At 43.4% G+C, this 18097-nt stretch overlaps 1 protein-coding gene and 1 long non-coding RNA gene across 2 annotated transcripts; both read left to right on the forward strand.

Annotated features, from left to right (window-relative positions):
- The first annotated feature begins 19 nt into the window (after nucleotides 1-19).
- On the forward strand, nucleotides 20-4893 carry LOC116546680 (E3 ubiquitin-protein ligase RNF216-like). The gene is made up of 3 exons (XM_032272867.1): nucleotides 20-466; nucleotides 3440-3588; nucleotides 4450-4893. The coding sequence occupies exons 1-3, from the start codon at nucleotides 308-310 to the stop codon at nucleotides 4550-4552; spliced, it is 411 nt and encodes a 136-aa protein (XP_032128758.1). The 5' UTR covers nucleotides 20-307; the 3' UTR covers nucleotides 4553-4893.
- Nucleotides 4894-12769: 7876 nt separating this feature from the next.
- Nucleotides 12770-17597, forward strand: LOC116546679. Its single transcript, XR_004266807.1, has 2 exons — nucleotides 12770-13305; nucleotides 13745-17597. It is a non-coding gene; the product is annotated as an uncharacterized LOC116546679 (long non-coding RNA).
- The last annotated feature ends 500 nt before the right edge of the window (nucleotides 17598-18097 follow it).

The raw sequence follows: 18097 nt of genomic DNA on the forward strand, positions 1-18097 counted from the left end.
AACCACATTCACATCTGAGTACAGATGTAGTTCTCTTTGCACCGTGGAATTGAATATGATAACTTTATACAAAGAATTACCCTGAAGAATACCCAAAAAAAACTCATAAAAACCTCTCTGTCTTTAGGTATGGATTAATATTGTGCTAGTTTCTTGAGCTAGATTTATAAGGCATGTAACAGCGTATCATTGTTTTATGGCCCCTAAAATGTATTGCTTTTTACCTCAGAATTTGTGCGGGAGATGGGAGAGAGGTGAGGATGGGAGACAAGGCTCCCTCTCTGCTTGAGTGCAGGACATTTCATGTATGTTTTTTGACTGCTTGCAGGACGGCCAGCTAATTGAGTGCCGCTGCTGCTATGGGGAATTTCCATTTGAGGAGCTGACGCAGTGTGCAGATGCTCACTTGTTCTGCAAAGAATGTCTCATCAGATATGCCCAAGAGGCAGTCTTTGGATCTGGAAAGGTAAGAATTGTGTAATATGTCCCATGTATGTAGGACACATTCCTGGAGTCTGAGGAGACTATGTTGATAGATAAGTGTAAGTGCCTCTTTCAGGGTAAGGTGGAATTCTGTTGGTACACTTATGTGTGCATTACCTGATTTGCGTGATTATGTTGATTCTCTAAGCACAGCAGATTTCTTCCCACGGAATGGTAGAATTCTTCCATGCCCCCATGCCTAGCCCAAAAGGAACACCCATTTCACTCATCATCTTATTCATAATCAAGGTGAAGGTTAACTCAAAGAGAGAAAACCTTGCAGCCTATTGGGTTAAATATATATTAAATGAACATAACTTTATACTAGATCATATTTTTCCCTCCAAAGTCAGTGTCTCTGGACACCAGCATAACAGAGTATGGCAGTTTTACATTGTTTTATACCACTAAGTTTATGGTATTTTGTTCCAGCAGCTATAGAAAACCAACACAGTGATTAAGAAGATGACTTTTTTTGGGAGGCTGAGGCAGGTTGATCACTTGAGTTCAGGAGTTCAAGGCCAGCCTGGCCAACATGCAAAACCTTGTTTCTACTAAAAATAAATTAGCCAGGCAAGGTGTTGTACACCTATAATCCCAGCTCCTTAGGTGGTTGAGGCACAAGAATCACTTGAACCCGGGAGGCAGAGACTGCGGTGAGCCAAGATGGCACCACTGCATTCCAGCCTGGGTGACAGAGAGAGACTCTGTCTCCAAAAGAAAAAAAAAGAAGATGGCCTTTTGGTGCAGTGGCTTACACCTGTAATCCCAGCTCTTTGGGAGGCCCAGGAGGGCAGATCACTTGAGCCCAGGAGTTGAGACCAGCCTAGGGAACACGCTGAAATCCCGTCTCTACAAAAAAATACAAAAATTACCTTGGCATGGTGGTGTGCACATCTGTAGTGTAGCTACTCAGGAGGCTGAGATGGGAGCCACTACATTCCAACCTGGGCAACAGAGTTAAGACCCCATCTCAAAAAGCTGAGGGCCTTTTTACATCCCCAGCCATACATAAGACACATTGACATTTGTCTGACTAGGTATGCTGAGAACTTACCATAAAATGCCTATCTTAGGTCTAATAATGAGACAAATCAAATTGAGAGGCATTCTACAAACTTACTGGCCAGTACTTTTCAAAAGTGTCAGAGCTGTAAAAGACCAAGAAATACTGAGAAACTCAAGTTAGAAAAGACTGGTGAGAAATGATGATTAGATGCCTTGTGGGATCCTGGGCTAGAAGAAAAGACATTAGTGGAAAAACTCATCCCATTAATGGTATCAAGCCACTGTCAACTTCCTGGTTTTGACATAAGATGTTAACATTAGGGGCCAGGAGCAGTGGCTCACACCTGTAATCCCAGCACTTTGGGAGGCTAAGGTGGGCGGATCACGAGGTCAGCAGTTCGAGACCAGTCTGACCAACCTGGTGAAACCCCATCTCTGCTAAATATACAGAAATTAGCCAGGTGTGATAGCAGGCATCTGTAATCCCAGCTACTGGGGAGGCAGGATAACTGCCTGAACTCCGGAAACAGAGGTTGGAGTGAGGTGGATTGCACCACTGCACTCCAGCCTGGGTAATAGAGCAAGACTCTGTCTAGGGAAAAATAAGAAAAAAAAAGATGTTAACATTAAGGTAGGTAGATGAGGAGGATACAGGAACTCTGTACTATTTTTGTGACTTTTTATAAGTTTAACATTATTTCAAAATAAAGTTTCTGGCTGAGCACAGTGGCTCATGCCTGTAGTCCCAGCACTTTGGGAGGCCAAGGTGGCTAGATCACAGGATCAGGAGTTCAAGACTAGCCTGGCCAAGTTGGTGAAACCCCATATCAAGTAAAAATACATAAATTAGCCTGGCACAGTGGCGCACACCTGTAGTTTCAGCTACTTGGGAGACTGAGGCAGGAGAATTGCTTGAATCTGGGAGGCAGAGGTTGCAGTGAGCTAAGATCACGCCACTGCACTCCAACCTGGGTGACAGGGCAGGACTCAGTTCTCAAAAAATTAAAGTTTTTGTTTTTTTCAAAGAGCATGACCTTTGGAGTCAAGTAGCATGTGTTGGACCATGCCCACCCTGACCATACCAGCTCTGTGATCTTGAGCAAATTAAATTCCTTATGCCTGTTTCTTCCTCTGAAAAATGGAAATAATCATAGCATTGTTTTGAAAGCTAAATGAGGTGATGGATTTAAAGAACTTATTCTTTGACACATGGTAAATGCTTTTATGTTACGAACCTGAATGACCCTTCAGTCTCTTCCCTGTGGTAGTTCAGTCTGCCTCCTGCATAGTGGGTGTGGGCCTGTTTTCCCACATTCTGGAACTAAGTGGGAGGAAGGAGCTGGAGAATTGTCTGTTCATTTTGCAGACTTCATTTCAGGCTCTGACTTCAGGCCACCCTTCAGCTCTGCTTTCCTCTGTGACTGGTTCCCAGGCCAGAGCCTTGTGGTCCAGTTGCTCAGGAAATGTTCTTCCTTTCTCTCAGAGTCTGCCAATTCCTTCTGAAGCGGGTAGGAACTAGAGGCTTCACCCATCTTCCTGTTGTCAGCTTATTACGTTGTCTCTACCCCTCCCACCACTCAGCTCTGCCTTCCAGAAGGTCTCCAGCTTTCTAGTATCTGTAGAGGGGAACAACTGCTCCCCAACATCTCCTTTTTAGACGCTAAGTTGTGAACTTCTCTGTCTGGTCTGCTAAGTCATTTACCCTTCCTCCACTTTCCATCTTTATGGATTGTGATTTGGGCTGATAGAGGCCATCTAGTGATATCAAAGATGTACTGGATTTTTGTTTCATGGTTTCCTTGATTTAAGTGTGATTTCTCAGAGAAGAGCAGGCAAAGATATCTTTGTTCTGCTTGCTGTCTCAGGATCTGTGTTTTTACCACTGATGCTTTTTATTTTTCTATAAATGGCATTGATTTTTTTTCTTTGCTTGTTCACCCTATTCTAGTCGGAGCTCAGCTGCATGGAAGGCAGCTGCACGTGTTCGTTCCCAACTAGTGAGCTGGAGAAGGTGCTCCCCCAGACCATCCTGTATAAGTATTATGAGCGAAAAGCTGAGGAGGAGGTTGCAGCAGCCTACGCTGACGAGCTCGTCAGGTTGGTTCTCAGGCAGAGTGTGCCATCTGCCAACCCTTCCCCAATGTGAAAACTACCTGGGCACTTGCATCAGATGATGAGAATTGTGTGTGTCTTCCAGGTTTCTTGGTATTTCTTGCTGAGAAATAAGATTATCAGTAATATTTTTTTAATTTTTTACACCTCAAAACCATTGAGTAACCAGTAATTCTATAAATGGAAAAATGTGCAGCTCAAACTTACTTTTTTTTTTTTGAGACAGAGTCTCATTCTGTTGCCCAGTCTGGAGTGCAGTGGTATGATCTCAGCTCACTACAACCTCTGCCTCCTAGGTGCAGACTCATGCCTCAGCCTCCCATAGCCTGGATTACAGGCATGCGCCACCACATCCGGCTAATTTTTGAATTTTTAGTAGAGGCGGTTTCACCATGTTGGCCAGGCTGGTCTCAAACCCCTGACCTTGATCCGCCCACCTCAGCCTTCCTAAGTGCTGGGGCTACAGATGTGAGCCACCATGCCTGGCCTGCAGCTCAAACTTCTGTCTACATATCTTGGCACCCCCTAATCTTCTGGCCCATAGATATAATCATGGTGCCCTGGGCTAGAGGGAAATTTGTATATGCAAAGAGTTTTCATTAATGTTGGGCCTTGTTTATTGAGTGGTTTGTACTGAGTTAGGACTTTGAGTGGTGCTTATGTTTCCTGATAAAAACCAGCACAAAGAAGAGGCTCAGTCTGTGTTTTAAGGAAAACTAAGGAATGTAAAAGGGATGTGAATGTCCAGCTCAAAACTCCCATCTTCATATGAACAGCCATTTGGAGCTGGAACCAAATCAGGCTTTAATGTTTGAAGTAATGTCACTTGTGCTGTTCTGACTCTAGGTGCCCCTCCTGTAGCTTTCCTGCTCTGTTGGACAGTGACGTGAAGAGGTTCAGCTGTCCTAATCCTCGCTGCCGAAAGGTAGGGAGGCAAATTTTTTTCTAGGTGTATATTGAATTATGGTGTTATGGGCTGCCCTGATAACCCAAATATCTGCTGTTTATCTGACTGCTGATGTATAAGGATTTGAGTGCTTTCCTTTTCATAAGCAAATGAAGATGTATACTTTGTAAGTAACGGTTGACATGGTTACTGAGATGATGGGAGCCACTCGTGGCACTCCAGTTACAAAGCTGTGGATTCCTGTTTCGTATCTCTTATAAGGACAGATGCTATAATGTAAAGTGGAAGTGTTTAGTTTTGTTCCCCACTGTGTCAACATTTTTCTTGCTCTTTTCGCTACCTGTGCTCAAATACCCCTACTCCCCCCCCACACACACACACACCTACCCCTTTTGCCGTTTTCAATGTCCAAGCAACACTTCTTTGATTAAAGAACTGGGCATCTTAGTGGCATCTCCATCACATCTGGTAGGTTATTTATTTGACTGTTTCTTCTCATAAGAACTGACAATATCAGGTAAGAACAGAGCTATCTAGGCACATTACTGTTACAGGTCTTTCTTCCCTTTAACTTGGCTCCCACTCTGTGAACTAAGAATGTCTTAAAATTTGTCAACTATTTAGAAGCCACTTAGAGTTTTTAGTGAATATTAACATCCACCTAGACAAATATGTTTTAAGCCATTTTTCTAAAATTACATGATTAGAGTTGAACAATGCAATAGCTTTGCCTTGAGGAGAGTAAAAAAATTAACGTAGAGACTAGAAAAGGAAGAAGAAACTAAACTAATAAATCAAAGCTTTAATTTCTTTTTTTTCAGCATTAATATTTCTAGCCATTTTGTATGTTCACACCCCAGGCTGTTGCTATAACAGTTATCCCAACAGTCACTGGTATCTTTCAACTCTAAGAAAGCAGAATGCTAGGCTGTCCCTTGTATGCTTCCAGTGGGTCGGCTACTGGACTGCCTGGGGAGGTGATGCCTATGCTAGGACACAGCGGATAAGGGGGAAGTTGCCAAAGGATGGAAAGGGTAGAGGTGGAGTGGAGATGGAGAAATGTTCTCGGCCCCAGGAGTGGCAGCAGCATGGATGCTTACTGGTGCTAGCAGTGTCAAGGAGGCTTATAAGCTGGGTAGGGGCAGGCTCATGCAGAGTCTTGAATGCTCTCTCCTGAGGTGGGGAGAGGTAAAATATCATAAGAGTCTACTTGGCTATCGAGTAGTCCAGGTGAGAAATGTACAGTACTGCGTGGCTACTTAGGTCTTCATGATTTGCTTAGAAGGAGCTGTGAACTACATTTTCTGGTAAGGTTTCAAATAAGATGGCAGATATTTGGACAAGTGAAAGTGCTTATGTACAATTAGGAGGGCCAAAGAAGAGAAGAGACCATTATTCTCTGAAGAATTTTTTTTTTTTTCCCTGAAATAGGGTGTCACACCGTCACCCAGATTGGAGTATAATGGCACAGTATCAGCTTACTGCAACCTCCACCTTCTGGGTTCAAGCAATTCTCCTGCTTCAGCCTTCCAAGTAGCTGGGATCAAAGGCATGTGCCACCACACCTAGCTAATTTTTATATTTTTAGTAGAGACGAGATTTCACCATGTTGGCCAGGCTGGTCCTGAACTCCTGACCTCAAATGATCTGCCCACCTCAGCCTCCCAAAGTGCTAGGATTACAGGCATGAGCCACCATGCCTGGCCTGAAGACATTTAAAAGCAGCCTGCATTCCTTGCCCGGTGGCTCACGCCTGTAATCCTAGCACTTTAAGAGGCTGAGGCAGGAGGCTCTCTTGAGACCAGGAGTTCAAGACCAGCCTGAGCAACATAGTGAGACTCTAGCTCTACAAAAAAAAATTTTTTTAACTCAGCTGGGCATGGTGGTGTGTGCACATAGTCCTAGCTACCTGAGAGACTGAGGCAGGAGAATTGCTCGAGCCCAGGAGGTTGAGGTTGCAGTGAGCCATGATTGTGCCACTGCAGTCCAGCCTGGGTGACTGAGTAAGACCCTGTCTTTAAAAGAAAAGATTAAAAATAAAAGCCTGAGGGCACACATGAGTCTGGAACAGCATCTAGTGAGTGTTATAAGAGTGTCAACTTGGAGTGTTGGTGGGAGCTTGCCAGGGGCCCTTAGGATCCCAGATAGGAACACCACACATATTGTCATTTCTATCTGTGGGAGGAATATACATGCCCCGCTGAACTTGGAGGTGGCCGTGTAGCTTCTTTTGGCCCATGAAACGTAACTAAATAGATCACTTGCAGAAAAAGCCATAAAGGCATGTGGTAGGGAGTAATGTCAAAATGACAGACCCTCCTTTTCCCATAGAAATACCAGTTCAACAACAGTGTAAGGACCATTTCTCTCTGTGGGAAATTTAGAAACCAGTTGCATCAAAGGCTGAAGAATTTGTGATGCTGGCTCTCCTGAGTTCCTCCCCTTGGCACAGCACCATATATATGATTGGGAGGAAACTCCCAACTCCTGGCGTCTCCCTGCGAAGGGAAAAGAAGACTGGAACTTACATCTAATATTCTGACCTTTCAGGAGGGTACTCAAGGAACTGGTTTCTGTCTTGTCTCACAGGAAAGGGCACCAGTTGGGGGCCACTGAGGACAAATGGGATGGTGGAACTAGTACATACTAACTCCTTATTGCCCTCTCCCAGCTCAGCGCAGAACAAGCGGAAGAAAATTCCCATCTCTCTGCTTCTCTCAGGAGGGAAGGAGTTGGAGCGTGAGTCCAGCATTCTAGGTTTTCTGGAGCCCGCCCAAGACTCTGGTTTCCGTCTCACTTGATGGAGCAGTGCTGGGACCTGGTATGGTCTAAGTCCCTGGGGGCTGCTGAGAACAAGAGAAAGCTGGACAGCTTGTACTGCTCCAGAGGACCCCATGGTACAGTAGGCAGAGTCCAGTGCACCTCGAAGGCTGCTTCTTGGGTCCAGAGGAAGGGAAGAGTAGAGCATGTGTCCAGCTTTTAGGCTTCTCAAGGGGCTGCCTGAGGGACTGGCATCTGTCTCACCCAATTCAGTGCTGGCAGAACCCAACCTACTCTAGATGTCTGGGAGCTGCTGAGGCCAAAAAAAAAAAAAAAAAAAAAGCCTGAGCACTTACATTGGCCTATAGTTTAGCAAAATCTTCTTGCACAAAGCCTATTTTAGAATAAAGTATGAGTATCTCATGTAATTTGTTGAATACTATACTGAAAGTGAAAAAGAATTATTGTATGGGTGCTTGAATTACAGTTTCTACCGAATGTATATCACTTTCACACCACAGTGAACTCAAAATAATAAGTTAAAGCATTGTAAGTTGGAGACCATCTGTATGTGCACCCAACATCAGTGCATCCAAATATGTGAAGCAAATACTGGTATCTGAAGGGGAAAATACCAACATAAAAATAGTAAGAGATTACAAAACCTCATTTTCAATCATTGTTAGCATCACCAGACAGTTTAGTAAGGAAACTGCTGACTTGAACAACACTATAGGCCTAACAAACACAAAAAACATTCTAGCCAATAGGAACAGAAAACACTTTTTCTCTTCTAGTGCACATGGAACATTTTCAGAATAGAGAATATTAAATCATAATACAAGTCTTAACAAATTTAAGATCAAAATCATATTAAGTATCATTTCCAGCCACAAGGGAATGAACTTAGAAATCACAAACAGCAAGAAAATTCACAGGAAGAATGAACTTAGAAATCACAAACAGCAAGAAAATTCACAAAATAAGAGAATAAAGAACACTCTGTTCGGGCATGGTGGCTCCCGCCTGGAATCCCAGCACTATGGGAGGCCGAGGCGGGCGGGTCACCTGAAGTCAGGAGTTCCAGACCAGCCTGGCCAACATGGGGAAACTATCTCTCTACTAAAAATACAATAATTAGCTGGGTCTAGTTGTGTATGCCTATAATCCCAGCTACTTGGGAGGCTGAGGCAGGAGAATCACTTGAACCCAGGAAGCAGAGATTGCAGTGAGCCAAGATTGTGCCACTGCACTCCAGCCCGGGCAACACAGTGAGACTGTCTCAAATACATAGACACACACACACACACACACACACGTGAGACTGTCTCAAAGAAAAGTTTTTTTTCACTAAGATCAGGAGCAAGGTAAGGATACCCACTTTCACCACTTGGGTGCTACATAACACTGGAAGCTCTAGCTAGAGCAATTGGCAGGAAAAAGCAAAAGCATACATATCCATGCGTTTCACAGATAACATGATCTTACACGCACAAAAAATTGTTAGAACTAATAAATTCAGCAAAGGTACAGGATACAAAATCTGCATATAAAAGCAAGTTGCATTTCTATACACTAGCAAACACTCCAAAAAAGAGAAATTTAGAAAATCTAATTTATAGTCCATCTTAAAAAGAATACTTAGAAACAGCCAAGGAGTGGAGAAAGACTCACACATGGAAAATTACAAAAAATTGCTGAAATAATTAAGATATAAATAAATGGAAAGACATCCCTAAAATGCATGTGGAACCACAAAGGATCCCAAATAGCCTAGACAGTCTTGAGTAAGAAGATCAAAGCTGGAGGCCTCATGCTTCCTGACTTCAAAACATATTATAAAGCTACAGTAACAGAAACAGGCAGATATGTAGACCAATGGAACATAATACAGTCCTCAAAAGTAAATCCACACATTTATGATCAGCTGATCAACAAGGGTGCAAAGAATGCACACTGGCAGAAAAGGTAGTCTCTGATTAATGGTGCTTGGTAAACCAAATACCCACATGCAAAAAAATGAAATTAGATCCTCATACCATATCTTATATGTACCATAACACAAAAATCAACTCTTTAAATGGATTAAAGACTAAGACTTAAGTGTAAGACCTGAAACTATGAAAACTAGAAGAAAACATAGGTGGAAAGCTTCATGACATCGATCTTGGCAATGGTTTCCTGCGTATGATACCAAAAACAAGGTGACAAAAGCAAAAATTAGGCAAGTGAGACTACTAAGACGCTTTCAGCCAAGAAACCATCAACAAAGTGAAAAGGCCCCTATGGAAAGGAATTGAAATACTTTGAGAAAGGATCTCAGAGAGCATGTTCCCGTGTTCTTTGCAGCGTTGTTCATGGTAGCCACAAGATGGAAATAACTTACATGTTTGTCAACAGATGAATGGTTAAAATATGGTATACTATGCAGCCTTTGAAAAGAAGGAAATCCTGGCACATACCAGAACACAGATGAACCTTGAGGACGTTGTGCTCAATGCAATTAGTCAGTCACAGAAGGACAAATACTACACGATTCCACTTAAACGCAGGATCTAAAGTAATCAGACTCATAGAAGCACAAAGTAGAACCATGGGTGCCAAAGGCTGGATGAAAGCGAAGTTGGAAGTCACCATGCAGTAGGGAGTTTCGGTCATGCAAGATGAAGTTGTTTAGAGACCAGCTGTACAACAGTCTGCTAATAGTTAATGACACTGTACACTTAAAAATGTGTTAATTGGGTGGATTTTGTGTTATGTGTTTTTACCACAGTGTTTTTTTAAAGGGCATATAGGCATATAGTTTGTTTTCTTTTCCCTCTACCAAAAGGGATATGCAACATGAGTGAGAACAAAGTCTCTCTTTTGAGCTACTGAGGTTTGAGTTTGTTTTAGCAGCATAACCTAGCGTATCTTGACAGATAAAGCTTATAAGGACCATAACTGACGATGGAGGTGGAGAACAGGAACAGATTTGAGAGGTAGAGAGTTAGAAGGTGATGTGCTGCATGTGAAGGTGGGGAGAAGACCAGAGGACTCACAGGCTTGTCTTGTGTTGGGCCACTATGTAGTTGATGATGCTGTTTGCAAAATTGGAAATGGAATCAAAAAGATTGAGAAGATTGTTTTGGACATGTTGAGCTTTTAGGGGAGACAGCCAGAGTGTACGTGTTTTCACAATGCCTGGCACTTAATAAGATCTGTGACCCTAGATCAGTGACTAGGATCAGTAACACAGGGAGAGACCTAGGCTGGAAAAAGATTTTGGAGTCTGAAATGAGCAGCAAAGGGAGCAAAGAGGTGGAGGCAAGGTGCCCATCAGGGAGATTATTAGCTTAGAAATGTTAGGCCACTAAGTTCAAAGTATGTGTTTTCATTTATTCGCATCTTTTTATGCCCCTGAGCAACATTTTGCAGTGAAGAGAATGTCTTATGATTACATGATCGATTACAGTATGCTTCAGAACTTGACTTTGACCTACAGATAATAGCATTCACATTTTCGTTTCTAATGTTAAGGTAAGAATTGTAGGTGTTGGCCCATCATGGAAAATAAAGTGAAAACTGTTACTGCATGGGGACCTGAGGCAGTGAGTGACAGCCTGGTGGAGCTGGCTCAGTGACCCATCAGTGGAATGAGAGAAATCCCCACCTTGTCCTATGGGTGGGAAAGGAGAGCTTATGCCTAAATGTTGTCCTTATTTGAGGGCAGTGGAACGAGTTGCCACTAGGTGGCACTAACGCTCCATGAGGAAAGGGTTTTTCTCTTGGGGGTTTCAAAAGTATGTGTCAGCAAAACACTGTTTTGTAAGCAGAATTGACACAGTTCTTTCAGGCTCAGTACTAAAGCAAACCGCTACATGCATTTAGACTTTAACATCTAAAATGTCCATGTCAGTAGCACATATGCATATGCTTTTACCTTTCTCAATTGTGCAAGTTCTCCTTATGCCATTCTTTCTAGCAAGATGGCTAAAGCAGTCGCTAATCCTTGAGGATTCCCAATGTTTAAGAAATGAGCAACAAGCTAATTTTGACCCGTGTGAGACTAAGGACACCTGCTTTCTCATTGCAGTGTCTTTGCCAGTAATATAAATTCCAGTTGGCTTTTCAGGAACTTGTAGCTCTTGAAGTGAGTCGTTTATATTAATGCGCTATCTGGAGGAGGACTTGAATGCCTGGAATCATTCCCCTGGAATCCCTGAAGAACAAGACATATATCTTTGATGAAATGGAGAGAGTCTTTGTTTCATTGATGTGATGGAATGCTTTTGTCAAGGCTCTCAGCTCCCTTGTGTGTTGTCAGATAAAGAATTCATTAGTTTGTTTTCCAGCGTGCTGCTTTTAGGAATGAATTGGGTATATTTGATGTGGAACTGAAGAGTGTTACATAAAAGAAGATTTGAAAGTGATGCTTCTGGTATATGTGTTCTTAGGGTCAGAAGTTTCACTGTTGAGTCTTTTCTGCCTTGCTACAGCCATAACTTTGCTTTATAAATGCAGAGGTTATGTAAGCCAAGCTTTCCGGAAACTTAGCGCCACGAGGTGGAGGTTTAGGCACACTCACAAAGCAAGTGCTAAGGATGAGAGACCATCAGGTGGTGAGAGTTTAATCAGAGTAACTGAAGAGCAGCATCTGGTGTAGAGTCTTTTCATAGAAACTGCAAATGTGTGTGTGATTGTGTAACCACTCATCTTTTCCCAATGTCACTTGTATTTATTTTATTTATTTATTTATTTTATTTAGCTGACCTGCCAGCTCTCTACCCTGCTTATCTTTTTCTGCCCTTTCCAGGCCCCATCCTGTTCTTTGTAGCATTTGTTGTTAACTTTACAGCCGTGAAATACAACCAAAATTCACATCTGCAGTGAACCAGTTTGTTGGTTAAAAAACAGGCATCTGCAGCCGCCTACAGTAGCTGCATGGCTGCGTGAAGAGAATGTAAATGAGCATGCACCAGCTATCAGTGCCAGGGCCGCTCCAGCTGTGATGGCGGGTGGTTGGCACTTATTAACAGCAGTCTAATTTGGGGCCCAGCCAGTCAGCTGACTCCGGTGCTGAGCACAGACCTTCACATTTATCAAGAGATGAATGAAGCTTGGGCCGCTTGTTCCTACTATCAGGGAAGACCTTTATTCAGGAAGTAGCATTGACAAGAACCAAATGTCTGGGTAACAAAAAGATTTTTTTTTTTTTTTTTTTTTTTTTGAGGCCGTTTTACTCATGTTACCCAGGCTGGAGTGCAATGGCCCGATCTCGGCTCACCGCAACCTCCGCCTCTTGGGTTCAGGCAATTCTCCTGCCTCAGCCTCCTGAGTAGCTGGGATTACAGGCACGCACCACCATGCCCAGCTAATGTTTTTGTAGTTTTAGTAGAGATGGGGTTTCACCATGTTGACCAGGATGGTCTTGATCTCTTGACCTCATGATCCACCCACCTCGGCCTCCCAAAGTGCTAGGATTACAGGCTTGAGCCACTGCGCCCGGCCAACAAAAAGATTTTTAAGCCCACAAAGAGGACTCATTTACTGGAGTGGAAGTCCATGCTGCATAATGTGAGTCAAATGTGAAGGAAGGTGGTGTGAGATTTCCTCATTGTGGAATGTGACCCGCCCTTGCTCCTCCAAGGTGAGTCACTTCCTTCAGAGCCCAGCATGGGTCCCTCTGAAGAGCTTCAAATTCAGGCCACAGAAGGATGCTCTCTTATGGGTATATCTTATAGGGTGCCTGGCAGAGCTCTCAGCTCACATTGGTCCCCACAGCAGCCCTACAAAGTAGATACTAGCTTAAAAGTCAGGTAATGGTAAATGGCAGAGCCAAGAACCCAAAGGGAAGCCTCCCTGCCCCGAAGCAGCCTCAGAGTGGGTCACAGACACCATCTCTGTGAGCCCCCTTCTGTCAAGCACTGAGCAAGGCTGGCATCACAGCAAGGAGGCTTCAGGATTTTAACTCTGCTTGTGTCTGAGTATTTTTGTCACTTTTCACTTTTTAAAATTCCTTATTGTGAACAGCATAGTGAATCTGTTCATCACAGGTTTCTTGATCCTGGGAAGATTTTGGTTAATGAAGGCTTCAGGATTTTTTTCTTTTTTTTTAGATGGAGTCTTGTTCTGTCACCCAGGCTGGAGTGCAGTGGCACGATTGCAGCTCATTGCAATCTCTGCCTCCCAGGTTCAAGCTATTCTCCTGCCTCAGCCTCCTGACTAGCTCGGACTACAGGCATGCCACCACACCCGGGTAATTTTTATGTTAGTAGAGACAAGGTTTCACCATATTGGCCAGGCTGGTCTTGAGCTCCTGACCTCATGCTCTGCCTGCCTCGGCCTCCCAAAGTGCTGGGATTACAGGTGTGAGCCACTGTGCCCGGCCAGAGGCTTCAGGATTTTAACTATGCTTGTGTCTGAGTATTTTTGTCAGTTTTCACTTTTTAAAATTTCTCATTGTAAACAGCATAGTGAATCTGTTCATCACAGACTTCTTGATCCTGGGAAGATTTTGGTTCATTACACATACAAGCACATCCTCTTCCCTTATCTGCTATTGAAGCACAGTAAACAGAGGGTAGATGTGTTTGTGTGAATTATTAAAAAAAAAAAAAGAAAATAATAAAAGGCAAATGTTGCTTGCCTCTCTTCCCACCCTGCCTTCCCATTAAGAGTCAAATACCATGCTTGCTGTTGTTTCAGTGATTATTCAGAAGGAGAGAGCTGACAACCCAAAATAGGGAAAGGTAAAAATACATATGCATTAAGCTGAAATGCCAGTATGAATAAACATTTTGTTTTTGTTTCTGCTTGGTCCTACAGAAATAGTTTTCCCCCCTGCATTTTAGCTCCTTTATCCCTCATGTCAGACGCTGATAGTAGAAGCACCTGCTTCTCCCCTTGGCCTACCTTGGAGGAGCCTGGGGGCTCTGAGCGGACATAGGCCATGCTGCCATCCTTACTCCCTCTGTAGGGCTGCTGCAGCCCCTCAGGTTTCTCCCCCCAAAACTCACACAGGCAATTGCTGACACGCCCCCGCAGCAGGTGGTAGACCCCACACCCACCTGCATTTCAGAACCAAAGAAGTCTAGAGTCATTGTGGGCTCTGAGGACCCGACAGTGACCTGGGGCCTCAGATGTTGCCAACCTCCCTGATCCCTAGCAAATGGGCCTGACTCTTCCTTGTCCCAGACAACATCCTGGTGCTGCCTTCTGGTCGTGAGCTGCCTTCATTTGTTAGTGTTTCCTCCTCAGGAGACCAGTCATATGAAGAGGCATTGTGTTTCTCCTTTGTCGGCATTGTTTGGAACACGTCTTTTTGCTGGGCTTTCATAGTATGTTGTCTGTTTCAAGAGTTATTTTGAAGCCCTTACGTGAGAAGTGTTCATTGATGTACAGCTCTACACAGTACTGGGTGCGGTGAGGCCATTGAATGGCAGTGAAATGCATGGCTGTGGCTGCATCACAGTGAGGGGAACCGTATAGCTCAGTGGTTAATATAAAGGTTTTTGACATTAAACCCACTTATGCTTTAATCCTAGCTCTCTGCTCGCTAGCTTTGTGACCTAGGTGAATACTTGATCTCCCCAAGCCACATTTCCTTTCCCTGTACAATGAGAATGGTTGCATCTACCTTGTAGAGCTTTTGTGCAAAACCAATAGAAACAGCATGGGTGAAGTGCCAAGTTCAGTGCCTGGCACTTTGTGTCACGAAGTAGTAGCCACCCAGTGAGGACAGTGTGTGCAGATGTGTGGACTTAGGTGATGAATGGAGATCCTAGAAAGGAGGAACTGCCTCCAGTTTTGTGAACCTGCTGCCACAAGAGCATGGAGTTCCCCTAAAGTGGGGCAGGTGGAAAATCCCATAGAGGAGCAGAAGATGACTCATCACTCACCAATCAGCTCATTTCCACCAGCTCCCCAGTGTTCTGCCATGTAAAGGGGATAGATTTTTCCAGCTGATTTTTTTTGCTGACCAGTACATTCTATAAGAAATGATAGCTCTCCTTTAGTCCATGTTGTTCAAGTTCCACATTGTTCAAGTTCAGAGAAAGGCCCTATGCAATCTGGAGAAAGCCATGTGCTAGAGGAGGCTGTCGTGGGTTTGCTCCCACTTGCTGTTGCCAGAACAAGACAGAGAGTTGTCTGCACTCTGTCCACAGCATTGCTCTGCTCCTCCTCTGAGGTTTTGTGTTGATTCTTATCCCTACCCAGAAGGGTTGAAATCTCAGGGATGACATTCAAAAGAAATGAGTATAGGAAGGGCCAAGAAACAAAGACAGTGATTGCTGTGCTAGAGAACTTTGAATTCGTCAAAATGTGGAGATGGAAATCCAGGATTTATCTTCATGGTGCATTGGGCATGGTTTTTTTGTCCTCCTAGGAGGGCACTGGTCATCCTGCCGACCCACAGCAGCAGGCAGGCTTGGAAGCCGGGGCTGTGCACCTTGTACCGTCCTTGTAGTGGAAGGACATACCTACTTGTCTCTTTGTTGTTGTTTTTGGTCTCTGAAAGTAGTCACGCAAAAAGATTCTCTGTGGATTTTTAACAAGTTTGTATGGGTACTTTATTAAAATAAAGTGACTCTTTTCACGTGATTTTGTGTACTAGTTAGTCATTGTTTCTCAGGCTTGTCACAGCCTGTGGGGATCGGAAGCTTGGAGTGGCTCTCTTTCTAGAAACCACGCATCACCTATTTAGTTCCTTTGAATATTTTACTAAAATAATTTAATGACTTTTTTCTGTGCCTGTGGTGTCATCAAAGGAGAGTTGCATGTTAGAAATTTCACATTAAAAATCCCTCAAGAATTGATACCTACAAAATATCTTTTTATAAAAAATATTTTACCTTGTTTTTGTCATTACACTGATTGTGTGTTGTGAGACGTCAGCATCCTGATTTGTTTTAATGATCTCATTGTGATGTCCTTGAGAACAGGCTGTGTGTAAGTACACGCGTGCGACTTGTGGTGTGTGCTGAAGTGCAGAGTGATAGTGTTCCCTCTTTGCATTCTCAGCACAGAGCTCTGCAGGGTTTCCAGCCTTCCAGGTAGAGGAGAAATTGTTGCTATGGTAATACCACAAGCATGAAAACACCCTCTGTCCCCGTGGGTGTCTGTGTCAGGGCAGGGAATGTGGAAAAGGGAAACAGTAGCAAAGAGGAGTGTTCAGCACCTAAGCTGAAGCTGCTGTTGTGTGGAATTTCTTGTGTTTATTCTTGAATTCAAGGTCAGATTCCAGTTGCAATGTGGTAGCCAAGAACGTAAAAGGCCTTTTATTCCTCAGTGTCTTCCCTGACTTTGAGACAAAGATAAAGAATACAGAGGGTCTGTGTGTCACATCTCCAGTCCCCAGAGGCCACATGGCCTTCCCACAGACCACAGTTAGAAAACGTGTCTGTATCTGTGGCCACTACATCACTGCAAATGGAATCATCCACCCAGCCCCGGAAACTCTGCTGCCCTTCATGTCCAGTAACAGGCTAAGGCAGCAGTCCCTGCCATCTCTCCTTAAACTAAATAACAGTTCATGCTCTGTGTCTTTACAACATGCTAATGTCTCCTGAGAAGATGGACTCCAAATATCCTTAGTAACGTAGAGCATCGATGAGAAACAAAATCCCATCTGCTGAAGTTGTGGGTGAAGAACACAACAAAAAGTGAGTGTGCAATTCCGTCAGGACATCAGGATCAATATGGGAAGAATAGCTTGAGCAGGGCGTGTGGCATCATAGTTAAAACAGGGTGAGGTCTAGGTATTTGCTAATAAAATTCTTCCTGGGTTTTAGGGGCTTTTTACTCTATACTAGTCAAAGTCACACATCTGGTAAGTGACAGCATCAGGAGTCAAATCTAGGATTTCTCATTGTTATTTGTGTTTTTAGGTGTGATTCTGGTATGTTGCATTAGTTTCAAGAGTCTTTATCTTTTGCAGATACAAACAAATATTTATAAATGAAATTATTTGTAATCTGGGATTTGCTTCAAAATTATACTGAAGGAGTGGGGGATGAGTGAACAAGTAGGGTATAGATAAGCTAGGTTTGGCCATGAGTTTATCATTATTAAACAGGATGATGGGTGCATAGGGTTCATTAGATTCTCTGCTTTTGTGTATGTTTAAAATTTTCTACAATAAAAAGTTAGTTTAAAAAAAAAAACAAATCAAAAACTCTAGCTCTGTCCAGTGTTAGCTTTATCTGTGCTCTCACTGTTTTGGTTTGCTTTGCTGCTTTCCAGTTTACTCTTGGAGACTGGAAAGATCCTTATTCAAATGTTCTGTTTTGTGGCTTGTTTACTTGTTTTCAATGATGAGAAAACATGTAACATAACAGGAAAATGTCAACAGCTTTTTGTGGGAAGGCTAAAGGGCTTTTCATCCTAGAGGAGGGAAGGCTTCCTGTGTAGTTTCTTTGTACAAGATTCTTCTATTTAAGTGGTAGGCACCTGATGTTTTCCAGCTTCTCTGGGAAAACAGACTTAAACCTGAAGAATCTAAGAGGCCAGCCAGCACGGTGGCCCACGCCTATAATCCCAGCGCTTTGGGAGAATGAGGCAGGAGGATCGCTTAAGGCCGTGAATTCAAGACCAGCCTAAGCAACAAAGCATGACCTTGTTTCTACACAAAATAGAAAAATAATTAGGCATGGTGTTATGCATCTGTAGTCCCAGCTACTCGGGAAGCTGAGATGGGAGGACCACTTGAGCCCAGGAGATCGAGGCTACCATGAACCATGATCGTGCCACGGCACTCCCACATACATACATGTGTGTGTGTGTATCTATGTATGTGTGAATATATATATATATATATATGTATGTATGTATATATAAAAGAATCTA

This window comes from Sapajus apella, unplaced genomic scaffold (assembly GCF_009761245.1).
Source record: "Sapajus apella isolate SASKATOON/1434 unplaced genomic scaffold, GSC_monkey_1.0 scaffold1219, whole genome shotgun sequence".
Taxonomy (NCBI): domain Eukaryota; kingdom Metazoa; phylum Chordata; class Mammalia; order Primates; family Cebidae; genus Sapajus; species Sapajus apella.

What these genes read in the sequence shown, in the direction of transcription:
- LOC116546680 (XM_032272867.1), top strand. Translation starts at nt 308, where the DNA reads ATGTTTTTTGACTGCTTGCAGGACGGCCAGCTAATTGAGTGCCGCTGC. An exon ending in CAGTCTTTGGATCTGGAAAG is followed by an intron (nt 467 to 3,439) that starts GTAAGAATTGTG and finishes ACCCTATTCTAG; the next exon opens with TCGGAGCTCAGCTGCATGGA. An exon ending in TACGCTGACGAGCTCGTCAG is followed by an intron (nt 3,589 to 4,449) that starts GTTGGTTCTCAG and finishes TTCTGACTCTAG; the next exon opens with GTGCCCCTCCTGTAGCTTTC.